General features: G+C 34.2%; 1 protein-coding gene across 1 annotated transcript; it reads right to left on the bottom strand.

The window, feature by feature from the left end:
- Positions 1-8,100: 8,100 nt before the first annotated feature.
- LOC107957821 (DNA (cytosine-5)-methyltransferase 3B) lies at positions 8,101-11,444 on the bottom strand. The gene is made up of 8 exons (XM_016893402.2): positions 11,090-11,444; positions 10,399-10,572; positions 10,188-10,279; positions 10,007-10,049; positions 9,828-9,884; positions 9,647-9,701; positions 8,502-8,878; positions 8,101-8,421 (listed from the first exon to the last, which is right to left on the bottom strand). The coding sequence occupies exons 1-8, from the start codon at positions 11,117-11,119 to the stop codon at positions 8,305-8,307; spliced, it is 945 nt and encodes a 314-aa protein (XP_016748891.1). The 5' UTR covers positions 11,120-11,444; the 3' UTR covers positions 8,101-8,304.
- Positions 11,445-14,790: the final 3,346 nt, after the last annotated feature.

The raw sequence follows: 14,790 nt of genomic DNA, 5'->3' as shown, positions 1-14,790 counted from the left end.
ATGTTCTTACCTTTTCTTATTGACTTCAATCTTTAACTTGATTTTTCTCTCTCCTCCATCTTCTATTTCTTGAATCCAACTTGATATTCTTTCTCCCCATCATCTCCTTGCTATATTTCTCTCTTGATGGCTATGGAAATTCTTTCAATTTTTAGGTTAAAATAATAAATTTTTGGTGGAAGGACTAAATTGTAAAGAAAGAAAACTTATTTTCTTCTTCTTCTCTTACGTTGGTTTGCATGTGAAAGGAAAGATGATGATAATTCTTCATCTTTCCTTCCTTTTATACTAAATAACTAATAATATAATAATAATAAATATCTCATAAAAATATTAATAAAATAATATTTATCTAATTAATTAATTTAAAATATCATCAACATAATCATTACATTCTAGAATTCTCTCTCTTACTAATTGACCATTTTGCCCTTCGTGATCTTTTAGAATTCCATCCTTGAGTTATCACTTAATTTGGTAAAATTGTGATTTAGTCCCTCATAATTTTTCACCTATTCAATTTGGTCCTAATTTATCAATTTTTCTTGGTTTCTAGATATTTCCACCCTTAAAATATTTTCACCATTAGTCCTTCAACTTTTTTATATTTACACTTTAACCCCTTAAATTTTGAGTATTTACTCTTGTGCAACAAGACTTTTCTCATCTTTGCAATTTAGTCTTTTCTTGAATTAATATATCATAATATTCTTCCCAATATTGACATAACTCAAAATTTCCCTTTTTGTCACTTTATTTCCTTATTTTACTATATCACGGATAATATTTTACTGTAAAAATTTTCGGGGTATTACACATTATATGCCTAATCACATCTTCCGACACCCATAAACAAAATAGTCAAGATTCCAAGAGTCTTCCTCCGTAACCATTTCACAAAGCATGCACTCTCCTTCCATATTTGGGTGTGTAGGGATATGATTAATCAAATGACCATAATTCGGAATCCAAAGATCTTACCAACAATTGATTAAATTACCATTCCCAATTGACCATAAAAGATTTTACTGTACCAGTTGCCAGACTTTAGAAAAACTTCTCCAAAGAAAAAAGCATAGCCACCAGTTTAAGGAGTCTGACAATCCATTTGGAACCCCGTACTTCAACTTTAGGACTCAAACCCATAAAGTGTTGGAGTTGGACATAATATTAAATCCAAGCTTCATCAGAAATAACATATTATGATCTTTCAAACGCCTAAAACAAATACCACCACAGGACCGTGGTTGACAAACAGTCTCTCAAATAACAAGCGACATCTTTTTTTTTCCCTCTCGACGAACCCCAAATGAATTAACCAACCTCTACTGACATGAGTTAGTCCCAACACCCTATTTATTACATACTAGGACCGTCATTAGCTTATTAGACCGGTTTCAATCAGAGTATTAATGAGTTCTACCACAAAAATTATCAAATCTGAAAATGAAACTTTGGTATTTTTAGCAGCCTTAAATCGCTTTCCACTGTTCATTATAATTTTATTTAAGACCCTATCTTTCTGAACTGAAGTACCTTTACCTATTGAACCACACACTTTTGAATATGATAGACCGAAAATAGAATTAACTAAGTTTCCGTCCTCTAAAAGACTAACGACATTTGGTCCAAGATTTTCTTTAAAAACAACTATCAAGTGTTTCCCAAGATCTAACAAGTTCAAATTTAAAATTTCCCTCGTTTCAACTGGACCCTCAAAAGTAGGATTAAAATGCGAGGTAGCATTTAATTGAAAGCCTCCAGTGAAATTGGACCCTTTCTTGATATTTTCTACGCAATCAACTATATTTTACGAACAACCAACATTTTCATTAGCCAAATTAATTTTGTGAATTGAATGAGACTTACTAGTTGTGTCTGACGAGTCATTGACCAATTTGAGGTTGCCATCAACTTGGCCATAAGCTTCTAAACCTAGCTTGATAAAAACATCCTTTTTCCCAACCTTAACAACCCTAACAATAGCTAAGGCCCTATTAACTTTAGCTACCCATTCGGCTCAACTGCCAAATAGTCAACATCCACATTTTAGGATGACCCCCAAGTCTAGAAATGCATCTATGGCTTGCCTTAACGAAACCCCTTTCTTTAATGACTGACCCAACAACCTTATCCTATTTTCCAATTTCAGCATGTTTAATCAACTTAATAAAATCCCCCTTCTTAAAATTGAACCTCGATAAATCAGCCATGGTATCTTTTTTCCCTAAATTGGTTATCTACCAAAACTAACGCCCTAAATATGGAGCCATTTTCATCACTACCCAAAATTTTGGCCGTCAATTTATGCGAATCTCTAAGGTTCCAGCGGGATCATCTCTCCACGATCATCTAAGGGCCAAACTTCATCGCCTCCTTCACCGAACCTCTAACCATAGGTTCAACCTCAACCAAGCCCTCAGTTTCTCCGGCGTTCCCTTCAGAATCGGTCGAAAAATAGCATAAATCCGTAACATGGCTATAATGCCCGCATGAAAAATAGATGGCAATAAGGACCCGTACTTAACTCTTTAAGGTTTTTTGTTTACCAATATCTGTGAAATTAGAGGCTTATTTACATTAAAGAATATTGCCAATCAGGAAAATCATCCCCTCAACCTCTTATTAGTACTAAAATCAAGCTTCACTACCCTCTCTATCATTCTTCCTATCTCCTCCAGAATTTTTTTGTTGTACAGATAACCAAGTAGTCCTAGCAGTCGGATCCAAGTCACAACGACCATTAGGAAAGGTTGGAGTGGATTAAAATCCAGTGACCACGGTTGAACCATGAGGTATTGACTAAAGACGGTCCAAGAACCTTGAGTAAACACTTTCTCATATTTCTCTTTACTTTGAAATTGGACGAAAAAATAGCCATTCTCTACATCCATAAATTGAAATGACTTAGACGGCCACCATAAACTTGAAACCTATTCTAAAGAGTAGTGTATCTAATGCTCTACCTTAAAAGTTTAACCACAACGATGGTCTCCGTGCCCTTTAATAGGTATTCCTATACCTGCTTGGAAAAATCGATCGCGGGGTATTCTGTTAACTATGGTCCTAGTGAAATCTCCTTCTTCAAAATCAAAATTTGCCTTACTGTCTCTCCCAGTTCCTTCCATAGCTTTGACAAAATTCCCCAGGAGCAAATCCTTCCAATATACAATTTGTGTCGATACCGGAGCCGGATCTACTATCAATTTTGGTGCTATTCTCTTTTTTTTTCTTTAGATAAAAATTTTTTGATATTATGACCACCCGTCAAAAAAGCCCATTGGTCCTCATTGTTATTGGAAGTTGACATTCCAGAGCTTTGTTTAGCTAGTTTTCTTATAAATGCAGGGTTAGGATTTAAAATATCAATTTGAGATTAAGGGTATATTTGAAAAACACAAAATAATTTAATGAAAGTGTAATTATTAGCGTTGTGAGTATATTCTTTTGTAATTACATATAATTTTAATTTTTTAGACGTGTTTGGTTAATAGAGTGTAATTACATCGTAATTCCTTATGTCATATCAGTAGTACAAATTGTAGTTACACACTTACATAATTTTTAAACAAGTAACAAAAAATAAAATTAGGTTGTTATATATATTATGTTAATCTAAAAAAAGTAGTTGATAATACGATTACTAAAAAATAGCAAGAAAAATAAACAACATAATCAATTTTATGTAATTACTCCAGTTCATATATATTGGGTTATTCCCTTTTTTATATTTAACATATGCTACTTATTATCATCTCTTGGTCCTTAACTGAGTTCATCATCATCATCTCTTTCATGTATTATTCGAAGTATGGATTATCTCAAATCCACCTATTATTAAAGTTATGAAATATGCAACATACTGTTATATTCAACATTGTTTTTTTTATGTTATACTAAGGTTATGTTACCTCTCACTCGTATTCAATGCCGAAATAGGGTTATGGAGCTTCACCGAACTTATTGTACAATTAAACATACATTTCATATACATTTTCCATTTCCATACAAATGTCATTCACAAACAATTACATTGTCCCTAATATGAGCCTACGAGGCCCAAAACATGCATTTGGGGTGGTTCGGGACTAAACCGATAACTCAGGAAAATTTTTACAAAAATATAGGGGACACACGCCCGTGTGGCATGTCTATGTGTCTTACACGGCCAAAGGCACGCTCGTGTCACAGGCCGTGTAGACATTCGAAATGGGATCACATGGTTGTTTCTCAGCCCGTGTCCTACACCATGTAACTCTCTGATTTGGGTCACACGGCCAACCACATGCCCGTGTGACCAGCCCGTGTGCCCTTTGAAATGGCTTCACAAGCCCGTGTGCCAGGCCGTGTGCTAGGCCGTGCCAAACCTGTAAGGTATACTGACTTATACCACACGGCCAAGTCACACGCCTATGTGCTAGGCCATATGTAGCATATTGACTTGATTTTTAATTAATCACAGGGGACACACGGCCGTGTAACCTGACCGTGTGTCACACACGGCTGAGACACACGCTCGTGTCTATGCCCGTGTGGACAAAAATAGGCTATTTACCAAGCCATCTTGCCACCTAAATTTTCAAACACCTACACAAAACCCAAATGGCACAAAAAATGGCATAATTAGGCATTTAAAACAATCTCAATCAAGCTTAAATCATGCAAATTATATACCATCATCCACAATACACACAAATATCAAAATAACCTATTCCATTCATGCCAAATTCAATATTTTCATATCACCTAAATGATCATTTTCAATAATGCACTATTTGACCTAAATTCACAAACATACCAAATTCAAATCTCAACCATTTAGTATCCCTAATTACCAATTATCAACAAGTATTACATATCCATCATCAAACACATTACTAAGCCATATGCACATAGATATACATGAGCAAAACATGCCAAATATAAGCCAAATCACATGGCTAAATACATAACACACCGTTCATCAATTACAAGCCAACTCAAATGGAAAAATCCATTACCAAAATGACCATAACTCTTATTCATGTCATATAACCAAAATACATAGATTCAAAAGTACCAAAATAATAGCTTGATAGTGTGATGAGGTCTCCGAGGATTCTCGAATCTGAGCTACCTTTAATTTCACTATAAAACACTAAAAAATAAACAATGTAAGCTATAAAGCTTAGTAAGCTCGTATGAAAATAATAATCAAAGCTCACATTCAATTATCATTCAAAATATGAACATAATATACTACAAAACATTCAACCACAATGTTAACATATATTCAATTATATAATTTTAACCATGAACTCACAACTTTTATATATTCGATGCTTATATAGTTTTCGTACATACTTGTACTAATACGTATCTATTTCTCACCGTTTCATAACTTCGATATACCCGTTGAACCATTCAGAATACTATCGGATACTCGGGAATCTCACACCCTAAGTGCCACATACATAGCCGAAGCTATCTGAATCTCGTATCACATATAATACTCGCTCTTGAGCTATCAACGGGTCTGCTCACACAAGCTGACAGTCATGACAAAGCTACACGGTGCTGCTCACACAAGCTGATGAGTATCAGCAACATATGCCGGATAACGCAGCCACCGATAGGACGTACGGGCCAGCACCCAAATCACATAATCCCTAATGACATGTTATTTGTATCCTAATCTATTCCTAAGGTTCAACTAGGATTTCACACTTGCCGAATCGTTGTCGAACATATTCGCAAGGTTGTATTCGCAATTCATTCAATATTAAAGCATTTAAAACACAATAATAGTAATGTTTATTAACATACAAACTTACCTCGAATGCAAAAACGGTGAAATAAGTCGACTAGTCTGAAACCTTGTTCTTTCCCCGATCTAAATCCGTATTTTGCTTTTCTTGAAATGCAAAGAAGTAGCTTGACTGAAAAGAAGGAGCTTGACTGAACTTATCTTCCCCTTTAATGGTGTCTTTCGGCCATGGTTGAAGGAAACAAGAAAGATGACAACCTTTTCATCTTTTAATTCTTTTACATTTTCAATTATTTATCAAATTACTTTAATAACCTTTTTAATTAAACTTAAAAACACTTAATAATGTGTCCAAATATGTCCCCTCATACTATTTATGGTCTAATTACAACATAAGGACCTTTACTATTTAATTTCATAGCCATTTAATACTTTAAACTATTAGAACATCACTTTTACACTTTACGCGATTTAGTCTTTTTTATCAAATTAAATACTCAAATAGTAAAATTTCTTTAACAAAATTTTCACACAATCATTTTATCATACTGTAGACCTCAAAATAATAATAAAATAAATATTTTGACCCTGAATTTGTGGTCCCAAAACTACTGTTCTGATTTGACTAAAAACGGACTGTTACATATGTTGTTGATATGAGAAATATTTTTTAAGAATAATAAATGTATTTTTAATCACATTTTGAGGCTTTAAATGTCTCAAATTAAAGACTTTGTGACTTGTTTATAGTGCTTGTGTCTGGCACCATTATCTCAAATGGCATTATACCCCACGATATGGTGCAAAAAAATATCTTTTCTATGCATGATTAACATCAGCCTTATAGTATTTGAGTTCACATTCCAAATACTGCTTTCATTATAAAACATTATATAAACTTAATTTAGAGAAAAAATTATCCTTTTTCATAATACGTAAATTAAGTAAAAAGTAATATAAAATTTATAATATAATTTTTTGACATAACTTTATAAAATTATTTTTCATAAAGAAGTTATAATAAAAAAAAACTATAACAGTTTTTATAAATAGGTATATTATTTTTATAATATATTGCATGAGCACAAATAAAAACTCATACTTTGGCCATAACTTTTTATAAATAAATATATTATAACATTTTTATAACATATAATTATTTTTTATAATAAAACTTTTTGGCTAAATAAAAAAATTATGATTTAAATAATATAATTTTTTTGTTATAACTTTATAAAATACACAAAAAAATTTTATAATATAATTTTTTAGGATTTATAATACAGGGAATTTTTTGTCATAATCATCCCAAATACTCATACATATTCATGCTTATAATATAATTTTTATAAGTTGTATAAAAGTAATTATTTAAATTTGAATTTGGGTGTGACTTACTATGTAATTACTCCGATTCTCACCTTCCCTCCTAAAAATTGGAACACTAATTCGGTGAGATTCATCAATTACAATAGTTATCCAAACATGTTATCCTTGTGTAATTACAAGCAATTACACTCAAATCTGATTACTAGTTGACTTTTCAAACACTACCTTAAAATCTAGGATTTAAGTGTTTTAGAGTTTTATAAAAAATGTTAAATTAATTTTTAAAATTATGTTGAAATAAAATTATAAATTATAAGTAAGAAAATAGCAGTAATACTACCAAAAAACAAAATACCAAATCAACCGCGAGGGTATCAATGCCCAAAATTTAAATTGTGTGGACCAAAATCATTAACTCCAAAGTTAGCTCATGACAAATCAGACTTATTGAAGCGGACAAATAATTTAACACCAGAAGATAAATTCGAAATAAAAATAAATTGTAACATACGATAGGGTTAAGAAATTTAGAAATCAAGTTATTAATGAAAGTAACTTAACCTAGAAGGTAAAAACAAGAGAAGATCTGAGTGATAGCAGGCAGGGAGACAAAGCTCTGATGACGTCCTTCCCATATTCCACTGCCTAAAACGCAAGGCTGTGTGTGTGAGGGACCAACTTCCGAAAACGACACTTTGCAATTCGTACTTGAAACACAAAATTTACTCTCCCCTCTCTTATTGTGAAAAACCAAACCAAAAGCTGATGATGTTGCAAAGTTAAGGAAAGCAATGGAAACGATATGACGGTAAAAAGATGGGACATTTGGCTTCTTTCAGACACCATTTTGGAAGGTCCTTTTTAAGGCAAAGGGAACATCTTCAACCACTGTTCTCTCTTACGGATGTTCCTTTAAAGCTGCCCCCCCCCCAAACCCTTTTCTGTAATTATTAATACAAGCAATGCCAATGCCCAACCCTATGTTATCCATAGTAAAAAACTTTCAATGAGATTTGAGAGCACAGTTGAATAACTTTCAGCTACTTTGCAATAATTGCTACAAAAGATTTTTGGAAAGTGTGGATTAGCTGCTACTATTGCAAATCTGTCTTTGTTCATGGATGAACTTAATTTTGTAGCTAATTTCATTTAAGCCACATCACAAATTGACTGGAATAATATCATGCCATGGAGCAAGTTTTGGCAAAACTTGTTATGACAAACTTGGCTTATATGAGTCCATTCTTATGGAATGGTGAACCGGGAGGTGCGATCAAACCCAAACCTTGCATCACTCTAGTTCTTCGAGCGCCAGACTTGGGAGATTCTCCGGGTGAAGATCCTTCCTGAGAGATACAATTTAGTATTAAGAACAAAGTAAAAACTTGTACGGAAATTTTTTGGGGAAAACCAACTGTATACTCACAGAGCTTTGGTCATCAGTCTCCTCTAATAGCTTTTTCTCTTTGGATGTTCTGCTCTTTGAGTCAATGGAGTTCGGCTTATTTCGCTTCGGCTTTTTCTGTTCCTTGCCTTGCTTCGAAGCTTTGCTCTTTTTCTGTTCCTTGGAAGTTGAACTTTTAGGCTTTGCCTTGGCACTTCGACTATTTGGCTCCACAGTTTGGTTATTTTTCTTTTGTTTCTTTGGGGGCCTCTCTTGCTCATCAGCTTTTTTCTTACCCTGTTTATTGGTATTAGGGCTCTTTCGCTTGAGCTTCTTACTAGCTTTCTCCTCGACATTCGATCCTTTTCGCTGGTGATTTTTCTTTTTTGCGGTCTCTTTCTCTTCAGCTCTTGTGTTTGCTAAACCACAATATAAATCTTCATAATATCAAATGTATACTTGGAGCTAATGAATGTAAACTTCCAGCAAGTTTAATCCAAAATGTTAATTCAATAAACATGAGATGTGAACATCGAAATCTGTTTCGAATATGGCGAACCTTTGAATATTATGAAACATCTTAGAAACACAACTCAGTGAGCATATCGTCATAACATGCTGATTTACTCATGAGTCTAAAGTCTAGAGAGTGATGGCTTTATGAAGATTTTATAGTAAAAAAGAAGGCATATTAGGAAGGTATCAACTTTTCTTTATTTAAATATTTGGGAAACAAAAGAGAAAGATATCGGTTCTCTGAAGTCCAAAGTTCCTAAACAGTTGTTAATGACCATGTGAAGAACCAATAGCCAAGTTCCATGGAACTGCAGCAACGGTACTTATTGAAGTCCACAGCAGGTTTCATTTGCAACATTATCATACCGAGGGAATTTGTGAAAGCTGATTATATCAAAACCGGAAAGTGAAGCTGATTTCTGTTTCGGTGAAAAAAGTAAAAGCAATGTCTGTAATGCTTGGTTCTTAGCTTCTATAAGATTCTCTCAGGATAACCAAGCCACAGTATCACTTCGAATATTATACAGAATATATTGACAGTCAAGGTATTTATTGCAATAAAGCTATACTAACTTTATTGCAATAAAGCTATACTAACATATCGTAGAACTGCAGCACAGTACACAATAATCTGATTAGGAAAAGAGATAAGCAAACTAAAGAAGCCAAACCTGTAGCCTTAGATCCTTGGCCCTTTGGTTTACTAGATTTCAGGCGAGAGCGGAACTGCAGCCATATCCAAAATGATGTGAGAACCATATATTACGAACATGAGGAACAATTTGCTAAGTATGACAGGCTTCGGATTGTTGAGAAAAAACAACATGGATGAGACAAGAAGAAATCTATTACCTGCTCCAAACCTTTTTCAAGAATGTCATAATAACTACCGTTATTCTGCTCTAGAATCTGTCAATGTAGAAACATCATATGAAGATAATCATTAAAAAAGTTTATTACAATAACCATGCAATTTAATTAACATAAACGCTTGAATCAACAAAAGACGGAAGTACAAGATGGGTACTTACCGTTTTAAACTCGGAACGATATTTCATAGGGTCTGCATATGAGCTGCAGAGGGGACAAATTGACAGGTTTAAATCCTTACATTTTTTTTAGTTGTCAAAATTGAACAAATATCAAACAGCTTTTTCAATCTTTCTTTCCTCTAAGAACTACAATCTTCAAGTAAGGAAATAGAGAACTAACTACTCATGGCTCCCGTATAGACGCACGAGCACCTCCCCCTTTGATTTTTTTCCAGGTTTACTGCTCTTACTAACACTTCTCTCATCAACAACCTGAAACAATATCGACAAATAAAATCCACAGAACTTTCTGCTCCAAATGCTAATTAATCTTCAGAAGGCCGGAAAAAATAACTAGTTGCAAGATCAAACAACCACTGCAATAGGCATACCACTGCAGGCCACCATGTCTTCCCAAGGAGTTTGAGCCATATTAAATCTCCCAGTGACACTTCCCCTTCAAATCGCACAGCCGCAGATTCCTCTCCTCCATTGTTATCATGAATTCTGATACCAGCACCACTTTTATCTTCTGCAGGTAGTCTTTTTTGTGACTCAGACACAATCTACTTTCAAAAGCCAGTATGTTTGAAGACATATACATGAACACACCAGGATCAAAAAGAAACATCAGCCTTAAAGTAGATATCCCAAATCCAATAGTATAGTATATTTTAACAGATCATCTAATGGGATTTTATTAAAAACAATAAATAAAGAGTAAAAACTTCAGTGCATGTTGCTGTCTTTCCAAATACTCAAACAGTTTACACATCTCAAATTCAAGTCCAACAGAGTTCACTGAAATGCTGATCCTTAAAGAAAGCGTCACTTCAAAAAATAAAAAAGGGGTTACCGATGAATGTCATAAACCCTAATAATTAAGTAAATTGTATATGCAAACCTCATAGATACTGGAAAATAAGATTCTATCTTTACCCTTTGTTTGGTCAGTAGGAAAATGTGAAACAAAAAGAAAATCAACCAAGCAAAACCCAAAACTTTCAGCTACTTTTTCCTACACTTCCCATTTAACCAAAATCCAAATGAGGAAAAAGAAAGATCAAATGTATAAGACCTTACCGTCTTAGCTAAGATGGAAAATAGGTGCATGATGAAAGACAAATGGATTCGATGCAAGTGAAAAGGGTAAAAAAAGAAAGAAGGAGAAGATGAACAATTTTTAATGGAGAAACCAAAGAAAGTTCTCGAAAAATAAAAACCCAAATAAATTTTCCTTTGGGGTACTGCGTCGATACAGTGACTTGATGACCCTACAGTAATTCCATAATCGCCTTTTTTAAATACCCCATTAAACCTCTAATTATTATTTTTTTTTAAATTTTCACTTTCAGACAACTCTTTTTTAAAAACAAAAAAAAAAATTGGTTGCAAAAATAGTTTCGGACAGAGCTTGAATTTGTGTTTAATGATGTTTGGTTCATCTTGTTTTTAGTTTATGCGTGATGATAATGATGATGAGACTTTACTTTTCAGAGTAAGAGACCTTTCATTAAGAAACTAAGTTATTTCCAAATTGTAATTTACAGAGTTATTATTATTTCCCTCAAGTATTATTCACTTAATTTTGTATTTTTCCTTTTTGTTCTTCATTCCACTCTGTATTACTAAATAATAGTAGTATAATTAAATACAACAATTAATAACTTTTTATTGTTTTAAATTCATATTATTACTGTTGCATAATTGGAATTTGAAGCATCGTGTGTTTAAAATTAATTTCAACAGCAAATAACAAAAATTTATACAATAATCTTAATATATATATATCTATTCTATACCTACTTGCTATTATTTTCATTTAATAAACTCTTTATACTTTTTACAAATAATCAAAAGCCGAATAGGTCATATTTTTACTTGGGTTAGGTTGAGTGGAACAAAAATAGTGTCAAGGGTATCTCTATTCTCAAATGTTTTATAGGGAAAGAGAATGTTTTTTAAACTGGAAGGTTGAGTGATGTTGTTAAATCTAAGTTCTTTGGTCGATTTATCTGATTGAATAAATTATAAAAGTTAAAAATTAAAAAAATTAATTTAATCTTTAATTAAATAAATTTAATTAGTTCAATCAATTTATGAGTTAAACAATTTAACCTTTTATTTCAAATTAATACTCGATTAATTTTTAATTCAACCAATCACTCTACTTCAAAAATCAAAAATAAAAGTCGTCCATGATCAAATTCGAAATAAACGTCAACTGACAAATTCCTTGCTACGCTACATATGATTCAAGAGGAAAAAATTTGTACTGTTTAGCGATAGTGTAACAATTTTCCTTTCCAAATTAACGCGTAAACAATATCATGTGTGTTACAAGGTTTGTTGACTCTAAATTCAATGAGTGAAAATTACAAAACTCTCCAAGTTTAATAAATTATGACGTACTAAAATCATTGCCCAAATTATGAATCTATCTTAAATTTTAAAAGCTTAAGTAAGTTCTCAATATATTATACTAATTTAGGTCTAATATGTCAATTTAAATATGACATAAAACATAAAATAACAAGAACCAAACCATGAATGCTATATAACTATGATATAAAAAGTTCAGAATTGATGTGTTAAATAGAAGATAAGTCAATAAAATTTATAAGTGCTATTTAAAAAAAAATTTTAAATTGTCTTAAAATATATTGAATCGACATTTAACACCCATATTATAGCAGACATAAGTATCTAATTCACGCCACATTCATACCTTAAAAGAGATAAATAAAACATTTTGAAGTTCGAACATTAGTATAGATTTTAAACATAACTTTCAGATGCAATTATTTATTTATAAAAACAATATCCACTCCGTTGGGTCCGTTATGGTCTAAATAAAAAGTATCCGATTTGCTTTAGAGAAAGTATGAGCCAAAGATGGAACCACATATCAAAATTCGAAGTTAATTGCGCTGTAGGAAACCTACATTTATATATCACGCATATATGCCAGCTGTTGTGTTGGAGAAAGCAGCGATTACTTGTAACCCCCTTCTAGTGTCACGGACTTAAGATTCTTGCCTCAGAATCCGTGCGGCCTTAGGCAGTTTCTTACTCCAAAAACGCCTAAGTCAGCCTAACTTCCACAAAAGAAGGATTCAACAGAATTCCTCCCAAAAACACAACTCAAGCGAAAGCAACTCAAAGCCAACAAGATGAAAGAAGAATGAGACAAGAACAAGCCAGGGAAAATAAGAACACAAGAGAGAAAAGTTTGAGTGAATGCTCTCAAGGATTCTTCTTACTCAAAACTCAAGTGATTTACAATGAGGGAAGAGGTCTCTTATTTATAGTTGAGCCTCCCCAAATCTAACGGTACAAAATTAAGTACATCAACGGCTATGATTAAAGGGCACCTACCACCAAATCTTTAAGAATATAAAATCATATCTTCTAAGATTACATATCTTATCTAAGATATGTAATCTTATAAAATAATATCTTATATTTGTCTAACTTGTAGATGGGCCTTCAATCTCTTCAAGCAACGGGCCGGTCCGATTGGGCCAAATGACCTCCTTCCTTCTTGATGGTTCACACAGATGTGTCATGGTTGCGGATGATGGTTCACACAGATGTGTCATGGTTGCGGGCTCCCATGCGCAACCCATGACATTCTCCCCCACCAAACCTAGCGACGCCCTCGTCGCGTCCTCTGCATGGTATCGATCTATCTTGTCTTGGAATTGCCACAAGGCTTCAGCAGGTTCCCAACTCATCTCACTATCCGGGAATCCCTTCCATCGGACTAAGTATTCGCGCCGCGGTCGGTAGTACTTATGTCTGACCATACGATCCGCTTCGATGTTCTCGACCTCTCGATCATAGGCGACTTTTACCCCCATTGGTGCTCGTTCAGACTTGCTTCGATTTGGGTCTTCTTCATCTTCATGGAATGGCTTAAGCATACTCACATGGAATACTAGATGAACTTTAAGCTTTTCAGGCAACTCGAGCTTGTAGGCCACCTTTCCTACCTTCTTCACAATTCGAAATGGCCCCTCATACCGCCGAACGAGTCCTTTGTGTAACCCATCATGTCGCAAAATCAGGTGTAGTTTGGTAAGAACTGGTTCACCTACCTGAAATTGTACGTCTCTTCGATTTCGATCCGCCCATTTCTTGTTGCGCTTACTTGCCTTATGTAGACAAGCTCTAGCTAGATCGTTTTGCTCTTGCCAATCCCTCGCAAATCGATAAGCTGCTGGATTCGGTCCCGTATAACGAGTTGCAACTGCATTGGGTGTAAGCGGCTATTGCCCCGTCACTATCTCAAATGGACTCTGGTTCGTTGCCCCACTTCGTTGTAAGTTGTACGAAAACTGGGCCACATCCAATAACTTTGGCCAATCATTTTGTGTTGCACTTACATAGTGTCGAAGATACGTCTCCAACAATGCATTCACTCGTTCGGTTTACCCATCAGTTTGAGGATGCATGCTAGTGGAAAAGTTTAAGTCTGAGCCCATTAACTTGAACAACTCTGTCCAAAACCGACCCGTGAATCGCCCATCTCGATCACTGATGATAGACTGTGGTACTCCCCAATACTTCACCACATGTTTAAGGAATAAGCGAGCTGCCTCCTCAACAGGACACTCTTTGGTTGCGGGGATGAAAGTTGCATACTTCGAAAACCTGTCCACCACAACAAAAATACTCGCAAATCCATCAGATTTAGGCAAGCCTGTGATAAAGTCCATGGACAAGCTCTCCCATGGGCGCTCCGGAATGGGCAATGGTTGTAACAAACCAGCAGGGGCTTT

Source organism: Gossypium hirsutum, chromosome A05, assembly GCF_007990345.1.
Source record: "Gossypium hirsutum isolate 1008001.06 chromosome A05, Gossypium_hirsutum_v2.1, whole genome shotgun sequence".
NCBI lineage: Eukaryota > Viridiplantae > Streptophyta > Magnoliopsida > Malvales > Malvaceae > Gossypium > Gossypium hirsutum.
Note: the sequence above shows the minus strand (reverse complement) of the source record. Positions and strands in the feature narration are given on the sequence as shown.